The 19,207-nt window shown below is 40.0% G+C and overlaps 1 protein-coding gene across 2 annotated transcripts in view; it reads left to right on the forward strand.

The window, feature by feature from the left end:
• CAMK4 (calcium/calmodulin dependent protein kinase IV) overlaps positions 1-18,002 on the forward strand; it is a 139,621-nt gene extending 121,619 nt beyond the window's left edge. The window contains exons 6-11 of one of the 2 annotated variants that reach the window (XM_063181455.1): positions 2,395-2,485; positions 4,295-4,369; positions 7,731-7,806; positions 11,474-11,600; positions 13,614-13,766; positions 16,247-18,002. In XM_063181455.1, the coding sequence (XP_063037525.1) occupies positions 2,395-2,485; positions 4,295-4,369; positions 7,731-7,806; positions 11,474-11,600; positions 13,614-13,766; positions 16,247-16,420 (696 nt within the window). In that variant the 3' untranslated portion in view covers positions 16,421-18,002. The remainder of the gene's footprint in view (positions 1-2,394; positions 2,486-4,294; positions 4,370-7,730; positions 7,807-11,473; positions 11,601-13,613; positions 13,767-16,246) is intronic. The other variant, XM_063181456.1, reaches the window with a different exon arrangement.
• The last annotated feature ends 1,205 nt before the right edge of the window (positions 18,003-19,207 follow it).

Below are 19,207 nucleotides of genomic sequence, written 5' to 3' on the forward strand. Positions count from 1 at the left end.
GAAAATACAAGCTGCTAACAGTAGCTGTTAAAGCCAGGACCTGGCAGCATGAGGCATCCCTGGCCATACAGGTCTTGTCCCAGCCCAAATATGAAGTCAAGCAAGAGAAACAAAGGATGAGAGAGGAAAGAGCAGCAAGGACTGATTTTAGGGTGTAACCATGGCAGGACTTATGTGGGCTGCAGAGAGATGACAGAGGAGTTACTACGTCTGGGCAGGAATTCTGGATTAGGTGCTGGGAATAGAGGGGAGGTGTGGTGAAGAGGGAATAGGTGCAGGTGTTGTGATGAGGGCACATGAGAGAGAGAGCTCAGATTACTGCAGTGACAATTTGAAAGGCATGGGTTAAGTTATTGAGGCAATTTTCATTTGTTAGGCACTCCTATGTGTAAGTTTTATGCAAATGGTGGTCTGGACTTGGGAAAAGAAATTTTCCTACTTGGGAGCTAAGTTTGTAACAAAAAAACCCAGTTTAAACTCCAGGTCCAATTAGTTAAAAAGTCAATCAGTCATCAGGCACAGGAGTGGTTAGCAGATGGTTCTGTGTCTGAGAAGGAGCCCCACAAACCATTTTATGATTTAAAAGGGAGGAAAAGTTGAACAGCTTCTCCTAAAGTTTTTCCTAAAATTCCCTCCCACAAAAATGTGTTTCTGGAAAGAAAAGAAAATTTCTATGTTTTCAGCCTCACAGCATAAAATGATTTTAGGATTATGGGCATGTGGTAAAAAGGACCTGCTAAAAGACTGCAAACTTGGCTGGAACATTCCTCTGCACAAATTTGGTCAAGGATTTTGTGCAGATGAATTGGCAGTGTCTGTTTTCCATGAAGTGATCATGAAATGTTTGATCCTTCTCACTCCTTAGAGGCAGCTCAACTGATTTTCAGCACATGAACACAGATCAGTTCAGACATCTTTTTCTGTCCACTCCAGTCTGATGGTTTTTGGTGTCACCTCTGCAGGTCAAACACATCACTGCTATGCTGAGGGAGCATCTTTGCTACAGTTATGTCTGGCGTGATGAAGATATATTTTTATGGAGGGTGGACATGATTCCTTACAGGCATGCAGATGTGGCTGCATTAAATGATGTAGCAGGGTACTATCCATCAGTTTCCATATATTGTTGGCTGTTTTTACCTTGGATAATTGATTAGTTACCTCACTGTGGAAAACAGCTGGAACAAACACTTAAATTTCACTGTGAAGTAAGGTGAGTGTCTTTGGCTGATCTCTAAAAGCCACATCATGACAAATCCTGTGGCTTTAGGATTGCAGAGAAAGTCAATAAAGAACACTTATTGCACTGTGAGAAAAAACACTTGTGAAAAACACACAGTGTCACTAAAACAATGCCCAAGGACAGAGCAATGTATTCCTTCATAATGTTGTTTAATCACTGGCAATTTATGGGAGATACACAGTCAAGAATTCACCTCAGATGCTAACTCAAGTGTACATTACTATAGCTGTATTGTCTAGGTGGATATTCAACCATTTGTCATTTCCTGGATAAATATAGACAGACACTAGGGTTTTTTGGTAGTGAAAACACAGCTGAGAGAGATGCTACTAAAATGTATAGCAGGAGACTTTTGAATAAGATAATGTGATTCTACCCTTCAGCAATTCTCTTCTAAGACTTCAGAGTTTTGGGTGAATATTTTAATAACAAGAAATACAGATTTTCTCTCACTAGTTTATCCATTTCGTCTATCAGTATATTGTATATTATATTTTTTCTATTTCTGTCCATAGCAGTATAAGTGGAAGCCATATGTTCTAGAAATTTTTCTTTCCATTAGTGCGTGGCAGGAATTCAATAGTGAGTGGATTTGCATGTCCTTTGGCAAGACAGATGGATTTTTGGAATTTTCCAGTCGAGTGGTTTCAAAACTTGTAGAAAATCTGCACCAAGGGATCCCAAGCATTGTTGTTGACCCAGGACACCTACTGCATCCTTTCTACTCAAATATGTCTATTTAATTGTTTAATAGTTATGTGGCCATTTTCCTATCTCTGAGAATGTTATAATGTGCAGAAACTACCTTCATCTGAGCCAGACTTTGGCATCTCATCATCTATCAGATTGCTTCCTAGGAGCTACTGCTGTATTAAAATTCAAGGATACTTTCTGACATGTTTTTGTTCCCAAACGAACATGATGTTATCTTTGCCTTCCCAAATTTTATTTTCCTATTCGTTACAGATTACAGCATGAATCCAAGGATCCTATGCTGAGCAAGTTTGCAGAGAAAAGAGCTGCTGAAAATTAGTGAAGTAACTCTGTGTCACACACAGAGAAAATATTAATCTGCTGCTATAGAGAATTAGAAAGATGTCAACTCATGCTTGACCATTCTCACTTACGTGCTTTGACTTTCTCTTTCTTAGTATCTGCATGCAAATGGGATCGTGCATCGAGACCTGAAGCCAGAAAATCTACTCTATGCAACACCAGCACCAGATGCACCATTAAAAATTGGTGAGCAGCATTAAATGTCTGCTTCCCTGATGATGCCTTTGCATCAGCAGAGTGTGTTAACTGATGTTTGGAGTATGTGCGCCTCACGATCACCCTATTTGAAGCCAGTGCTTAATGAACAGCATGTTACTTCAGCAGCACAGCTGTTAATGATGGTTTCAAAACCAATGCAAAACTAGATGCTTGCTTAGATAATTCATTGCCAAAATTGTGTGGAATGTGGCAGAGATTAAAGCACTGGGAACAAGAAGAAACACGAGAACAGCATAAAGGTCTGTGCACCACTTCTATGCCCCCTTTTTTCTTTTAAACTAGTACCTTAAGAGGAAAGATACACTGGTGTGAAAATAAAAGTGTGCTGATAAGGGGCAGAAGGCAAACTGAGCAAGGCTGGCTTCTGTTTTGAGGGCAGGTTTGAGGGACATGCAGAGATCTTTACCGAGAGCACAGGGAAACTCTCTGAAGTATGGTCAGCCCCAAAGAGGAGCAAGGAGGAGCAAGGCTCTCCTGATCAGGAATGTATTGTGCCAATTCTGCTGTAGATGGCAGACACTTCCAAAGGGTATGACCTCCAAAAATGTTGGGCATGCCTAGTTTTTTGCTTGAGCAACAAGGAGCATCTGTGCAACCCTTCTGAGTTTCAAAATACCACCTGGTGCTCTCCTAGGAGTGAGTGTTTCCACGTTCATCAGGCTGGTGATCATAATGGCTTTCCGGATCCAAATTTGCATGAAGTGGCCTCAAGCAATTTTGTATAAATTTCTAGGAACATCTTGGTTCTCAGGGTGATGGTACTTCATGTCTTTTCCTACTTCTAATCTTTCCTGGAAAGGCTCTAAACTTGATAATTTAATGCAGCACCATCCACAGTGTGTAGGGCTTTTGAAACATTTCCTAAATGCCATGATTCTTCATCTTCCTGGTAAGGTTGTTGCCCTGTTTAAATTGAAATCCAATTTACAATGAGTGGCTGTGTTTATAAAAGTAAACTGTATTTCTAATTAGATAAATTATAATGCAAAAAGGATAGCCATTTAGGAAAAAGTGACCTATTTTTATCCTGATCTTGAGTTAGAGTTAGAACATTCACTTTTATATTCAGTCTTACAAAACAAAATCAAATCCTTTATTTTGCTCTTTTAAGACAAAGGTGATTTTCATCACCTAAGAATAAGTCAATTTGAATAAGCTCAGTTTATTTTTGATGAAAAAAGACTTGTGAATGCTTCAATTTTTGTTACTTTTATGAAGAAGTTGTGCAAGTACAGTGTGTATTGTCACAAAGGCCCTCACTCTGTGAATAGTAATTCAGGTGGAACATTGGAGAAAGGATGATCAATACTACTTCTGTCACCATCTTTATGCCTCTAAAAGCCTTCTATCAAAATACTGCTGAGATTTTGTCTTGCAGAGACTGCACACTTTGACCCTTGACTGAAAAAGCAAGCCAAAATAGTTCTGATAATTTTATTGGATTACTGACTGAGTGGGAACTGAATATATACCTAGAATATATTTTTGAATCTCTGCTTGTATGCCCTTAGGCCTCCCACTGCACTGGCTTTGTGCAGTTTTCAGAATAAAATACAAGCTACATTTCGGTCAAACAAGAGCCAGGAATACTCATTTGTACAGCAAACTTTGCCTCTGGATTGCGGCATGAGTAGATTCACTAAATCAAGGCTTATCTATGGAAATGTCAATACCATTCATGTAACGTATAAATGTTTATTGAATTGCATATACAACATACAACCCCACCCTATTACAGGGAGTAAGAACATTAATATTCCCAAACCATCTTAACAGCTGACTTTGGACTTTCCAAGATTGTGGAAGATCATGTGACCATGAAGACAGTTTGTGGAACTCCAGGGTACTGTGGTATGTTGTTTTGTTACTTATATTTGCTTTTATGACTGTAGATTCAAAGGCAAGAGGACACTGCAGAAGATGGTGAGATCACTCTGTTACCTCGTAGAACAGCTGATAATGCAATTCAGGTGACATTGTCACTGTCCATTACTTTGTATGACATTGCCTGCAAAGCACACACACAGGCCAAGTCTGCTTCAGAGCAGTACCTAAGTCCAGTCCAGTTAGTTTCATAAAAAACTGTGTTTCACATATTAGCTGTTAATGTTCTGGTTGTCTTCTGTTGTGACAATTACAGTACCAATGCCACACATCCATAGTTAGTTCTTAGTGCTTTTATGTCCATCTTTGTATACTGTAAAAACAGGATAAGGCTTATTCCTGTAGAAGAGCTCTCAGAGTTATGTCGACTGGGTAGGAAGGATTGAGGCAGAATATTTCTGCAGGGAAGGGAAGAAAGGAGCTTTATGCCTATAGTTACATGCCTATAGCAATCCTTGATTTACAATTCAAGTTAACTAACTGTGCAGAAGTCCTGGTGACCGGAAAACACTCAAGCATTACTTTCCAGAATTGGAGGAAACCCAGAAGAAATACGTTTAAATGCCAAATTAAACTATGAATAATTGATGGTTCTGAGCTGCCAGCTCCCACATCCTGCCCACCCATCTATCAGCAGCTTCTCCAAAAAGGACACGGCAACAAAAACACATACTGGATTCTGAACACTTTGGCATCAAGACTTGACAAACTATAGTCCTTTGGATGTACAGATTGATGCAGAGGACTGAAGGCAAGAAGATGATTGCAGAACTTCGTTTGCTGCAATGCTGTGCCTTCAGTGAAGTTAACAAGAGGAGCATAAGTGATTTCTGAGAGTAGCACAAAAAAATCAAGCCAGTGCAAAGCAGTGATTCATGATCAGTCTGTAACAGTCAACATCTAAACTAACACAAACGTGTCAGACAAATCCATTCACCTAAAGCAAACTTCTGGAAATCTTAAAAAAATACTAAAAGCCCTTCTGTTCATGGCTGTGCAAGTGTAGTATGGGAAGGGAAGAGATTGCATTAATGTTTATAGGTACAGCCAGCCCACTGTGCTCCAGAAATGTGGCAGTCATCCCATGTGCCTCACAGATCCAGTGGGACCAGGGTCATAAGTCTGTGCCTGTCAAGCTGCTTAGGCAGACACTGACTCCTCTTTACTGCTACAGAGCTGGAATCCCCCAAAACTGCCTGGCCTTTCCATCTGCTCCTCACAGCAGCAGAACCAACTGCCTGAAATAGTCTGGTTTTCCTTCCCATTAAAACAGAACATCAAAAATAAAGCCTAAATAAAGTGCCAAGTAAATAGTCTCACAGAACCATTAAGGTTGGAAAGGCTTCCAAGATTGTTAAGTCGTCCAACCTTTGACTGCATGCCACCATGCTCACTAAGGGCCACGCCCAGTTTTTTCTTGAACATCTCCAGGGATGATGACTCTACCATCTCCCTTGGCAGCCTCTTTCAATGTTTAACCACCCTTTCTGTGAGAAAATCCTGCTTAATGTCCAACCTGAACTTGCCCTAGTGAAGCTTGAGCCATTTTCTCTTGATCTATCATGGTTACATGGGAGTGGAAGCCAACTCTCACCCCACTACAACCTCCACCCAGGTGGCTGCAGAGACTCCCTGAGCCTCCCCTTCTCCAAGCTGAACACTTCCTTCAGCTGCTCTTCTTTGCATTTTTTCTCTATATCTTCACCAGTTTCTTTGCCCTTCTCTGGACAGGCTCCAGCCCCTCAAGGCCCTCCTGCTTGTAAGGGGCCCTAAACTGGACACAACATTTGATGTGTGACCTCACTGGTGCCCAGTACAGGGGATGGTCACTGCCCCACTGTTGTTGACACAGGCCAGGATGTCCTCGGCCTTCTTGGCCACCTGGGCACAGCTGGATCGTGTTAAGCCACTGTTAACCAGCACACCCAGGTCCTTTCCTGCTGAGCAGCTCTGCCCCCAGCCTGTAGCACTGAAAGAGGTTATTGTGTTCCAAGGCAGGGCTGACATTCAATCTCATTGAAACTCATGCCACTGGCTTTGTCTCAGGGATCCAGCCTTTCCACATCCCTCTGTACAGCTTTCCAAGTCCCCACCTGACTTGATGTCCTTTGCAAACTGACTGAGGGATACCCTCGATCTCCTCATCCAGACCAGGATAAAGATGGAAAACAGGACTGGTCCCAACACTGGACCCTGGGGAACTCCCAGCCACCAGCTGGATGTAACTCCATTCATCACCATTCCCAGGGTCCAGGTGTCCAGACAGTTTTTCACCCAGACACCGCAGCTGTCCAAGCCATGAGCAGCCAGTTTCTCCAGGAGAATGCTGTGGGAGACAGTGCCAAAGGCTTTACTAGAGTCCCCACAGACAATATCCACAGCCCTCCCCTCAACCACCAGATGGATCAGCTGCTCATGAAAGGAGATCAGGTTGGCCAGGCAGGATGTGCCATTCCCAAACCCCTGCTGGCTGTGCCTGATCCCCTGCACTGTATTTGCTGTGTGATTGCATCCAAAATGATCTTCTCCATCATCTTCCCTGGCATCACGGTCTGGCTCACAGGCCTGTACTTTCCTGCATCTATTTTCCTGCTCTTCTTGTGGATGGACATCACATTCACCAACCTCCAAATCATCTGGGACCTTCCCAGTTAGACAGGATTGATGATCAGTGAGGCAGAGCAGCTTGGCAAACTCCTTCTCTAGCTCCCTCAGCACCCTTGGATGAATCCCACCTGGTCCCATGGACTTGTGAGTGTCTCAGTGGCTCAGCAGGTCACTGCCTCCCTCCTGCTGGACTGCACAGGGTCTGTTCAGCTCTCTGTCCCTGTCTGCCAGCTGGGGCTGGTTCCCTGAGGATAATCAGGCCTTACTGTTGAGGTCTGAGGCAGAGAAGGCATCTGAGCCTTTTCCTCATTCTTGGTTCCAGTGTTTGTCTGTGCATCCAATCAAGGATGGAGATTTTCATTGGCCCCATTTTTGTTGTTGATGTATTTATAAAAACACTAAGTAAAATATTGAAGATAAAGCACCACCTTATTGGTCAAACTGAGGCTCCAGTGCTGCTGTAGCTTTCTGTGGTTCCTTCCACAAACATAAAATACAATTTGAAACCAAAGTACACTTCTCATTTCATTCTGGCTCTGATTGGACATGACTTCTCTTGTTTTGTATTCAGTGAAGGGAATCATTTGTCTAATTCAGGGCTTAAATGGGCAGTCCTAATTTTTTGTGAAAGACACAACTGTGCATGGACTTCAATTGATTTTGTGGCTATTATTTCTTCACTCAACTGTTGTGTTACTGACAAGAGTTTTGTCCTCTGCAGCACCAGAGATACTACGGGGATGTGCCTATGGCCCTGAGGTGGACATGTGGTCCCTGGGGATTATCACCTACATCCTGTAAGTGCAAATGTCGATAGAGAGAAGTTCACTTTTTAGCATCCACAGGATATCATTACAATATGAGCTGTGGCATTGGAAAAGACAAGATTCTGAACTTTAATTATTATATTCCTAACTTTACTGAAGTAAGTCAAATCCTAGAGGAATATGGCAAAACACAGTCTAAATATTTGATAACTTTAACACTTCTTCCTGAACAGCAGCAAGACGTGCAGAATCATGCTACTAATGTGAACGAGTATAGAACAAAAGTTCCAAACACTTGTGTTTATGTAGGCATTTGTGTCTAAGTCTTATTGTGGTTACTCATGATTCAATTGGTAAGAATTACAATTACTTTAGTGTATTGATCGAATCTTTCAAAGGAAGATTATTGAGAAGGAAAATTGCATATGAGGTATTGACTCCCTTCTTTATGGGAGAATAATTATGAGACTTAATTTAGACCCTTGGCAATGACAATACTTAGACAGCTCATGTAGTAATACACAATACTTCTAGAATGCCTTTTGTGGGAAGAAAATGACATTTTATACATGTAACTTAAAGATATGGAGGATTTTATACATGTGGGCAATTATACTTCCCCTACTACTTTCTCTGTCCAGCAAGTATAGTGTGGAATAACACAGTTATTTTTATCTTTTGCAAAGAAAAAAATATATTCTCTAGTGTTTATACTAAAAGTCCATGTAAGAATATATATACACTTTGATAGTAATGTCAGAAAACATTCATATTTTCTTCTGCACATAAGCCTCAAATAATTCAAAGGTCCCCTTTTGGGTACCTGTAAATAATAGGCTACAATATTCCTATTTCCCATTTTGTTATCTGCTCCTTTTAAATGTATGTATCTTTGTGTCATGGTCTGGTTTAAGATCCAGACTTTGTGTTGAAGATCACGTCTCAGATATTGCCTGCCAGGTGCTCATTTCTTGTCACTTCTAAGATTTCCACTCGTGACAGAGAGATGTGAAACTTGCCAGCAAGGCGGTCCCTAAGACTGGAGACGTGACTTTTGTTTTCCTTTCGCAAAGCCACCTAGATTAAGTTATGGCCTTTTCTAGTTACTCAAGGCCTAACGAAGTTATTGCACTTCAAACTAAGAGCCTTTCTTAAGCAGAACTATTTTCACTATCTTTCAAGGGTAAGCAAGCTCCAACAAACTCCAAACAGTTCCTATCTAAATATCTGGCATGTCATTTTCTATATGCAGGCCACACTAAACCTCTGCATGTGTGTAAATACAAGTGTGTAAGTGTAAACCTCTGCATGTGTGTAAATACAAGCGTGAGTTCCTGCCCTGGATGGGGCTGCATGACTATAGATGCCCTTCCATTTTTCCTCCTTCTAATCCTGTCCTACTCCCACCTCAAAATCCAATTTTATCTACAGGAACAAGATGTAAAAATCCACCTGGCTGTCTCTTCCATTTAGCTTTAACAGTACTCCACATTTAAAACTCTTCTATTGTGTGTAAAGCTTTGTGGATCAATATGTCTGATGGATTAGAAACTGAGACCAGAAAGGTACATGTAAAATTACTAAGTCATTAATCCTGGAGCCCAGAGGACAATGTTTCATGTCTCAATCTCATAGCTCAGTAAAGGAAACCCACTTAGATAGAGACAAAAAAATCCCCAACATTCCTGTATATTCCCCCAAAATGAAGTGGATATAAGAGTTAAAAACCATGTTACAGAGGATCTGCAAAAACTGTATCTTGCCATTAATCAAAGTAGACTTACATTTGATTAAAAAAAACTGACACATATTTTGACAGAACAATTTTTCTTGAGGCAAATTATATTTAGACCTATTGATGGTAACTACCATAATTTAAGGGAAGCCACATGTATAGTTCTAAAAGTCAAGAGGAGCTGTCCTTTTTCTATTCCTAGAGCAGGTAGAAATCCTTCTGCGTGTTTGAGATGCAGACAGTGATCAAAAAATACAAAGTCTTTGCCTGTAGTTAAAATTGCATGGATTTAATTAAAGGTGTTATTTTACTAAGTTACTTAAAAGGACATAAAACCCCATCTGGTCTTTTTTAGTTGTTTTTTAAGCTGCTTCATTGACTTTTCCTTTACTTGTAGGTAACTGATTTAAAGTGAATCACAATAATAAAATGTTATTTCAAAATAAAATAAAATCAAGATGAGCCACACTAGGTTTTGCACTGATTCAATTGATCTAATTTGAAACCACACCTCTAGATTTACTCATCTATTCTGGCATGTAGCAAAAAAAAAAAAAAGTACTCTCTGCTGAAGTGGATTTTTAAGTAGAAGTTTATCTATTGAAATTGTTGGTAGGAAAGCAACAGGTGATAGTAGTGAGTTACAGAGAAAACAGAAAGCTCACTTAGGAGGCTTCCAGCACAGTCACAGCAAGGCTTTAGCAGGTTCTTACTGTCATAGGTTAGCCAGATCCAGAAGGCAGTTTGGGCTGAGCCAGTGAGGGGAGCTGCTCAGGGGCGTTCCATGGGGACAGCAGGGACCTGCTGCCAACCCAGAAATGGTGATGGGAGAGGCAGCAAACAGGAGGGGAGCTGCAGAGGGGTTCTGCCTGGCCACCACCTACTGAAGCACAAGCTTTGGAGGCTGGATCCATGTGTTTTAATACACTTCTGCCAGACCTGGAAAAATAATGTGCCCAAAATGTGCTTGCAGTGAGGTGTTTCTCCTCTTCAGCAGTGGAATGTGATGCAGCTGTTCCACCCACGGTTATGCACCACTCCCAAAACCACATTTCTTCCTTGAACCTCAGCCTCCTTTTCCAGAACAGTAAGCACATTGTGTTTAAAAATACAAAAACAAGTTAAAATGTAAGGCTTTTCTATATTTGTTGCTGTCTTGGTCATTATGATCTGCTGTTGTTTTCCTCTCATCATCTTACTGCTTGTTGCATTTTCTGGAAGCAGAGGAGGAGATAGCCTTTCTCTGTTAAGCTCAGATCACATACTGGCTGAATAGGAAATTCACTTTAAAAAATCTGATTATGTGTGCAGGCGTGATTAAAGTGCAGTGAAGCGATAAAAAAAATGACATTATACAAATGGAAACCACATCTATGAGTCTGCTTTCCCTGAGGCCAGCAGTGTGGATCTCTGCTGGGATCTGTATTATTCAATGTATTTATAAATGCAGTCATTAGTGAGATCACAAGACTTCTAGATTGTATGTAGGTTATCTAAGTAAAGATGAGGCCTGATCATGAAAACTTAACAAAGGTTTTTACATATTGTGGCTGATAGGGTGGAAAAAAGTACAGGGATGAGCATGGCTAAAAATCATTCCTAACTGGATGTATAAAAACTTTAACTTCATGTGTAAGGTGGGTTTCCTCAGCTAATTCCTATTCCTCTGGCAAGAGTTACAGGGATTCTGATAAATGCTCTATAATCCTATATTAATAATCCTATATTAAACATATGAAAATAGAAAAATTACAGTTAGAAAAACCTTTCCCAGTGTTTAAGAATACTTATGACCACATTTCTCTCTGCTATATAGAATTAGGAGTTCATGAGTACATCCAGGAATGGTTTCCCAAAGTGATCTACAGGACACAAAGTAGAGAAAAATACTACCATGAACTGTTTCTAACAACCCAAGACTAATTAAACTTTGATTAATTAATTTCTTTTTTATCCTTTCAGACTTTGTGGCTTTGAACCATTTTATGATGAAAGGGGAGATCAGTATATGTTTAAGAGAATCCTGAGCTGTGAATATGACTTTGTGTCCCCCTGGTGGGATGATGTGTCTCTGAATGCCAAGGATTTAGTAAGTAAAGCAAAAATGAGACTGGAGTATTTAGTATTTCTGCCACTGAGAAAGAGTCCATTTTGGGGTGAGGGCAGATTAATTGGTTAATTAATTGTTCATAATTGTTTCCTCTTGTCTTTGCTACATTATGGTGCTGTTAATCTACCCTGTTAGTCCAGGGCTGTAATTTGCACTCAGAACATGGATATTCAGGTCCTTCTGTGAAGCAAGCCATAGATTGTTGGCAGCTGTCACAGTGTTGCTGTATGCCTGCCTTTCCTTCCAGCTCTGAAGTCTTTCACCATTCATCTTTTCTGGGCAAACACCTTCAGGGGAATGTAGAAACAAGCCCTTCTTTTTGTGCAGTTTTCAAACCTGCATTTTGGGGAGGAATATAAAACGGAATGAAACTTTCCTCCCACTGCTTTTTCTGACATATTTTTTCTGTCCGTTAAAGTTTTTTTTTTTGGTAGGTGAGGAAAGACTGACTACTTTTAAACATGCTCCATTAGCAAAATGCAAGGGCTGGCATGCTATCTGCACTCTATTCTTTTATTACTGGATAAAGTAATTTGGATCCAGGAGACACTGATCTGCAAAGATAGGTATACTTGAGTCTGACTCTTGTCAATAATGACTTGCATAATGCAGTTATTTCATAAGCACTGAAAACACAAGTGCTCTGTTCCATATACACGTATATAAACTGTGTAACAAAATACTACGTCATTGGTATTAGTGAAGTACTTCAGGATATTTCAAATGGAAGGACTGTAGAATTTCAAAGTACTTTTTTGGTGTTTTATGAGATGTGAAATTTTTCTAAGGCCAAAAAAAATATCATTTGATGCCAGATAAACAGCAGTCTGCAGGTAAAGCTTTTGAATATTGCATAGGAAATTGTAGATAACAATGATGACCATGACTCTCAAAACCCATGCTGTGGGTAGTTCAGTGTTAAGTTAAAGGGATTTCCTTAACTCAAAGACTTCCTTGGAGACACAACCAATATTCACCACAATGCCCGTTCTCCTGCATGCACTTCAGGGCAGCAACTTTAAAGGTATTTGTAGGGAGATTTCAGGGAACCCTAAAGCAAGATTTCCCTCACCCTTGGGCACATAGGAGCAGTGGAGCCCTATGCCATCACTTGCACTGCTCCAAGAGGGTCTGCAGTCTGGAGAGCTGGGTAAGTGTGGCTCTGCAGAGTGCCAATCTGTGTACTTTGTTACTCCATCCTCACCTTTCTTCTTTTTTTTAAAACTCCACTTGTCCAGAGATACAATAAAACTCATGGAATGTCAGTTGACTGGACACAATTTGTATCCAGCAGGACCATCTCCAGTCCCAAGGGTATGTTTGCGGTGCCTTTTCCCAAAAGTACCCTACTGTCATGTTTGTAGAAGTCCAGGTTTTCTGGCTGTGGTGATAGAAGGAATGATGTAAACAGCATTAGTTCCAGAGTGGGCTAAGACAGAAAGACCTGTGCAATGCTTTTTTTAATATGTACATGAAGTCTTTCAGTGACTGAAAGAAAAATTTCCTTTGTGCTGTGTATGACAGGGACTGCCTGTCATACACAGCACAAAGGAAATTTTTACAATGGTACTAGCATGGGCATAATTCTAATCCAGTTTAAGACTTGTTCAGATCCTGAAGCAGAGAGAGAGACTTCTCAGAGATTTTGAGAACCTCTTAGGGTTTTTGTGACAAGTCAGACATGAAACAGCCTATGACAGATACAGGTCAGCTGCATTGGTACATACCCTTAATATGTTGGTAACCAGTTGATACTTGCTCTTCTTTCTTTCCCCTTAGTGGCTGTCTTAATCAGATGTTATTTATGGAGGACCAAGAAATGCCAGAAGCAAAATACTTGCAAAGACACAAATGAAAACTCTTGTTGGTTTCTTAGAATGTCTCACCTAAGATGCTCTCCAAACCAAGGCCAGAGCCCCCAAATGCAAAACTAGGTAAATCTGAATGAAGAATAAGGTTGACAGTCTTTTTTATTTCTTGCTTGTGATGCAGGTTAAAAAGTTGATTGTTTTAGACCCCAAGAAACGCCTCACCACTCTACAGGCTTTGCAGCACCCATGGGTCACAGGGAAGGCAATAAACTTTGCACATATGGACAACGCACAAAAGAAACTTCAAGAATTCAATGCCCGGCGTAAACTTAAGGCAAGTCTCTGCTCATAGTCTCTGTTCTGACTATGAAAGCATGCAATTAAATTGGTTTTTAACACCTGTGTGTTCTCAGAGGTGTGTCCGAACTTCAGTGGCTAAACCAGGTGCCAGTATTAAAATCTGAACACCTATTGGTGACCACAGCATCTCCCAAAAAAAACCCCCTACTTCCTGTCAATGTCAAACCACGACAAGTAGCCTTGCAGAAACCTTGCACATTTTTGAGGACAATATTCCATGGTGTTATGGAAGCTTTTTATTTAAGATGTCTGACGAAGATTGAAGAAGTTTTAAGTTGATTCAGTCAATGACCAAAGCCAAAACAAATAAAAATGGGTGAAGTTGATTGAAAACTCTATCTACACAGATAGGACTGCTGAGGATGTACAAACCTTTCACAAAGTCCTTACTTTCCATCTTTTCTTCCCTTCTTCCTTTCTTGCTTTTGTCCATCCATCTGTCCTGTATTCCTGGTGCATCCTTAGAATACTGGCCAGAAAGAATGGTATACTGAGTCATGTTTTAATGAGCATCCATCCGTCTAGAAGAAAGTTAGTCTATTAAAGAATATTTTGATCCCTAACCCACCTGTACCTGTCAACACAAAGCAGGAGGTTTAAGCCATCCTTCTGCATGAATTTGAGTCAGCATTTCAGATGTGTAGATCCATAAATATCCCCAAGATGCTCCTTTACCTGTCCACATATCGCCATGGGAAGAAGCAGGGAAATGTCTTTAGGTGCAAATAGCAGGCAACTGGGCACCTGACTGACATAGTATCAGGAAACTTTCTTTTCTCCTAATCCATTATTTCGTTTTTAAAGATTTTCATCTGATCAGGAGATAATTCCAGGGATATCTCAGCACAGGAATTGTTAGCAACAGCTACAGTGAAGCTGCCCTTCTAGCCCTGGGGAATTAGAGTAAAAGCAACTTAACTGAGAGCTTTAGTAAATTCCATAGAGAAATCCATTCACAAAAAAACTGAGCCTAAACTTTGGCTTTGCTATTTTTTTTTAGTAGAGAACTGTAGCAGAGAATTTCTACAGGGCAAAGAAATTTGTTTTGTCATTTACAAAGTTCTCAGAGATTATAGATATAATTCACATTGACATTTTGATTTTGTTTTTCTTTATATTTTTCACACCAGAGATATTTTTGAAGCTCATTTTATTTAAATCAATTTATTCTTTTGTGATTACAAACTATCACTTTTTATAAGATTATTTCTTCAATGCTTGTCTGTTAAAGATTAAATTACCAAATCTGCAATTATTAAGAGGATTGATTGAAGTTAGCAGTTCTTGTAGAGTTAATAATTTTTAAATTACATTGAATAATTTTAAAAATTACATTGAAAGTGCCTTTAGACATTATAGTATCACTAAGTGGCTTGTTCTGTTTGTGATCAGTTTTCCAATGTCCTCTCACCACCAATGTGGATATCTGTGATTTTTCCTTTAAGAGGTCTATTCTCTCAAAATTCTTGCCCATTTCTTTGGTTTGTGCCTTATAGTATTTCTTCATAATCTGTTGTAGCTGATTCTTTTTTATTTACAATGTTTATGTTATCTGCTTTTCATTAAAATCTTTTTTTTCCTTTTCATTTCTTTGAGGGAGCTTTTTGTTTGTTTCTTTTTTGCGTGTGTTGTGTGTGTGTGTGTGTGTGTGTGTGTTTGTGTGTGTGATTGCCTCTCCAAAGAATCCACAAAATTTGCTATGTTCTTCATCTCTTCCTGCAGACCCGCTTTGATGTCTAAGCAAAAGCTGCCAAGTCAAAAATAGCTTGAGCTGTCGCACACAGAAATTAGCATTTATTTTCCTCACCTCTGTATGTCTTTTTTTCAGGCAATAAAACTGTTCAAGGCAAGGGCTAATATAACTGTCTTTATGTGTGTCTTCATTTTTTGATATTACGTGTGATATGAAATCCTCCTCCTAGTGTGTATTTTCATATGCCTATACTTAGGAAGGTGCCCATCTGCTCTGCAACATTGTGCTTGGAATATGCAACAGTGCAATAGTGAAAGATATTGTGTTCCTTTGTGAAGTTTTCATGGAATAATCAGTGGTAGTACTGGTGCTTTTTATTATTATGACAGAAGATGTTGACTTTCTTTTTTGCCGTGAGACTTGAGTGCAGGACACCTGAAGTAATTTCTAAAAAAACCAAAAACAAAAATAAAAACAAAAAAACAAACAAACAAACAAAAAAAAACCCCAAAAGAAACAAAAAACCAGCAGGTATAGCTGAAAAAAAAGTTCATGTCACCCAACCTGTAACCTTGTGAAAGCAGCAATTTTAAACCTCAACCCAGTATGCCAGGTGGCCTTCTAAATCCACCCAGGCCCAGGCAGGTATCCAAAGCCAACATTCCCAAGAAGACTGAACGCAGTTGCTGCTGTCGGGGCAGTGCTGCGTGCCCACGGGCCGCATTCCCTAAGGAATGTTTGCTTGGTCCCCTCTCTCCCAGGCCGCAGTGAAAGCCGTGGTGGCCTCCACACGCCTCGGCAGCGCCAGCAGCCACAGCACCCACGAGGGCCACAAGGCCGGCCCCAGCCCGGCGCCCGGCCGCGACAGCCAGCCCGCCGACACGGACAGGCCCACGCAGGAGGCGACAGCGGCGGCTCCCGGAGAAATGCCTTAGGTCGATGGCGCTCGCTCGTGTCGGCGGAGATGTCATTTCATACACCAGCTACCTTGTCATCCAGCGAGAGAGATTAGCAAGCTTGGCCTCTCTGGTTCTGCTTTGGGGTGCCACAGGCCCCGCCTGATGATCCTACCTTCAGTGCATGTGACTGCTTATGAAAATAGTAAACTGTTCCATTAGGCATGTCATGGAAACAGTGTAATTTGCAGTAATATCGGCAGGTGAAAACATGGGGATTATTAACTACCTACCATAATGTGTATACTTCATCTATCTAGTGTTCCTAGGTGGCATTTGAAACAAAATGCTATTTTGTTTGGTTTTATGGAAGTAGGTGTCTTATCTATGTTGTGAGTTTCTTTGAACTGTTTCCTTCCAGGTTCATAGTCCTTCAGCAGACAAAATGGAAGGAAATACCAAACCAATGCTTTTAAAACTGATGTATGAAATAATGTTTTTTATCTGTAAAATTGAAAAAGTATTTGGGGATTTACATGCAAAAAAAAAAAGAAAAAAAAACCACAAAAAAACATTCCACTACTTCTGAGAAGAAATTGAAATGGTAGTTCCACTGGGCATGAAAATGTACATTGTTCAAGCTTGCATTGAGAATGCCTTATTCTGACTTTTCTTGTTTATATACAGTATTTTAATAACAACCAAAATTACTCTGCCATTTCATTCCACAGTAAAGTGTTAGTGAAACAAAACCACAGACTAAACAAGGATTAGAATACATGCAAATTTCTGGCATACCATTTTATTTATTCATTAAAATTCTAATCTGCAGATAGAAGACATTTTATAAGCCCTAAGGGAATAATCTGTATTTAAATAAGCTGTAAATGCTTGAAGGAAGCTATTTCACAATTACTGATTTTGCTTTGAGGAAACACTCTTATACAAGGTCTGGGAGCAAGTAGTATAATGTAGTTGGTTCCTGGGTAGTTTAACCTCATGAGTGAGCAGTTTCCACTTGTAATTAGTCCACATTTTCCTAACAAAGGATGCCTCCTGTAAAGTGATCCACCAGCACGATCTTGCATCCACCCAGAGCTGTGTCTTGAGTTAGCAGCTGTGTGCATCAATCAGCTTGCAAAAGTAGGGTCAGGCTCTTCAGCTATCTTGATGTTCTTGTTGAATGTGATTGATAGGAACTGAAAAACTAATGTGCATCAGTGTGTATGACCACTTACACTTGTTTGTTATCTATTTGACAGCATGTGACTATTGTACTGATATATTACAAAAATGGCAAAAAGAACCTGACATACAAAAATGTCATTTGTGCTTGTTAAACTTTTTAATACTGATAGTTACCTAACATCCTAATACAGTCATCATTCCTCTTTAGATTTAATTGTTTTTATGTTGTTGTTAGGCCTTGCACAACTTGCCTTGAAAAATATAGCAGCTACTGAAAAAAACAAGACTTTAATAAAACATTCAATAACTACATTTCCTGATGAAATTAAAGGGTAATACAATGTTATTCGTATGGTAGATTTAATAAATAAAATGTGCCCTAAATTAATATATAAAGGAGGATTAAAGGTCCTGTCTTTACAGGGTGAAAATGCATGCTAATGGATGTATTATACTTGAGATTTTTTATCCATTTCTCAGAACTCTCTGAATTTGAACAAAAAGTTTTGCTAACTAAGGAAGGGTTGAAATGTGAAATACATGCATCCATTCAGTTTTCAAAGCACATACTTTGAGGTCAGCAGAAACATCTGGTGGGGGCATAGCAGCTGTATGCAAGCCAATGTGACACTTTCATGGAATTTTCCCTTGGAAACAAGTACAGCAAGATTAATAACTTTGGAGCAGATCATAGATACATCCACCTGTCTCACTTTTTACTCTTTGTCTTACCTCCTTTGAGGTCACTGAAGAAAAGAGGCAGTTCTCAGCTACTTTACTCCACTCTCCGATACTGTAGTGAAGTCGTCCAAGTTCAGTCAGTAGGGAAATTTGATGGGAGAGGCTGGATTTCTGTACCATTTCTCCTTCCTTTGGGATAATTGCTTCAAACCTGCAGAAGTGGAGTTGGCTGAGCAGTAACTGCACATGTATGAGAGTTGAGCATAAATTCCTTCGTCTGAGGCACAGTTTGTTGAGCTGAAAAGTGGTCCCAGCTGATTCCCAATGGTGGTTTTTGCCAAATTATACCACAGAATATCATAACTATGAGCTGATGCTATCTAAGAGGAGACCTCTCTGTGACAGCATGATCTTCAGAGGCAACTCAGTTTTATGTCAGGTTCTGGGGCTTCAGTTGTTTTTGTTTTTATCATACTCAGCATTAAGCAATCAGGATGTCTGTGCTGAGGCTGCTATTACCAGTCTGTGACTTGGCAAAGCACAGTGCCTAGCTGATATACTTGATGTATGACAGCAGCTGGGTGTATGCATGCACTGGAAGATGCAGGTGTTACCTGCATTGGCTTTGTCTGAAAAATCACACCCTGGTGGTATCTGCTGTAGTGCAGACTGGGATGTGCAACATCAGTGTCTTACTGTGGCTGAAAAATATGAACACACTTGAAAACTGCTGGGGAAAGACCAGATGTTTCCAAATCCATGGTTTTAAGCTAAGCAGAAAGTTACTTGTGCTCTTTTCTGTTGAAGTCCTGAGCTTTAATTCTTTAGAATATTTACCATATTAACAAAGTTCTTTAAGTACAAAAGGGGAAACTTTCCAATATTTTTAAAGTATTTGAACTTAGTAAAACTTTTCCTGTAAAAGCAGACTTCAGCACTAGTCAATTGTAGGGTAAT

The sequence above is a fragment of the Melospiza melodia genome, chromosome Z (assembly GCF_035770615.1).
Source record: "Melospiza melodia melodia isolate bMelMel2 chromosome Z, bMelMel2.pri, whole genome shotgun sequence".
Lineage (NCBI taxonomy): Eukaryota > Metazoa > Chordata > Aves > Passeriformes > Passerellidae > Melospiza > Melospiza melodia.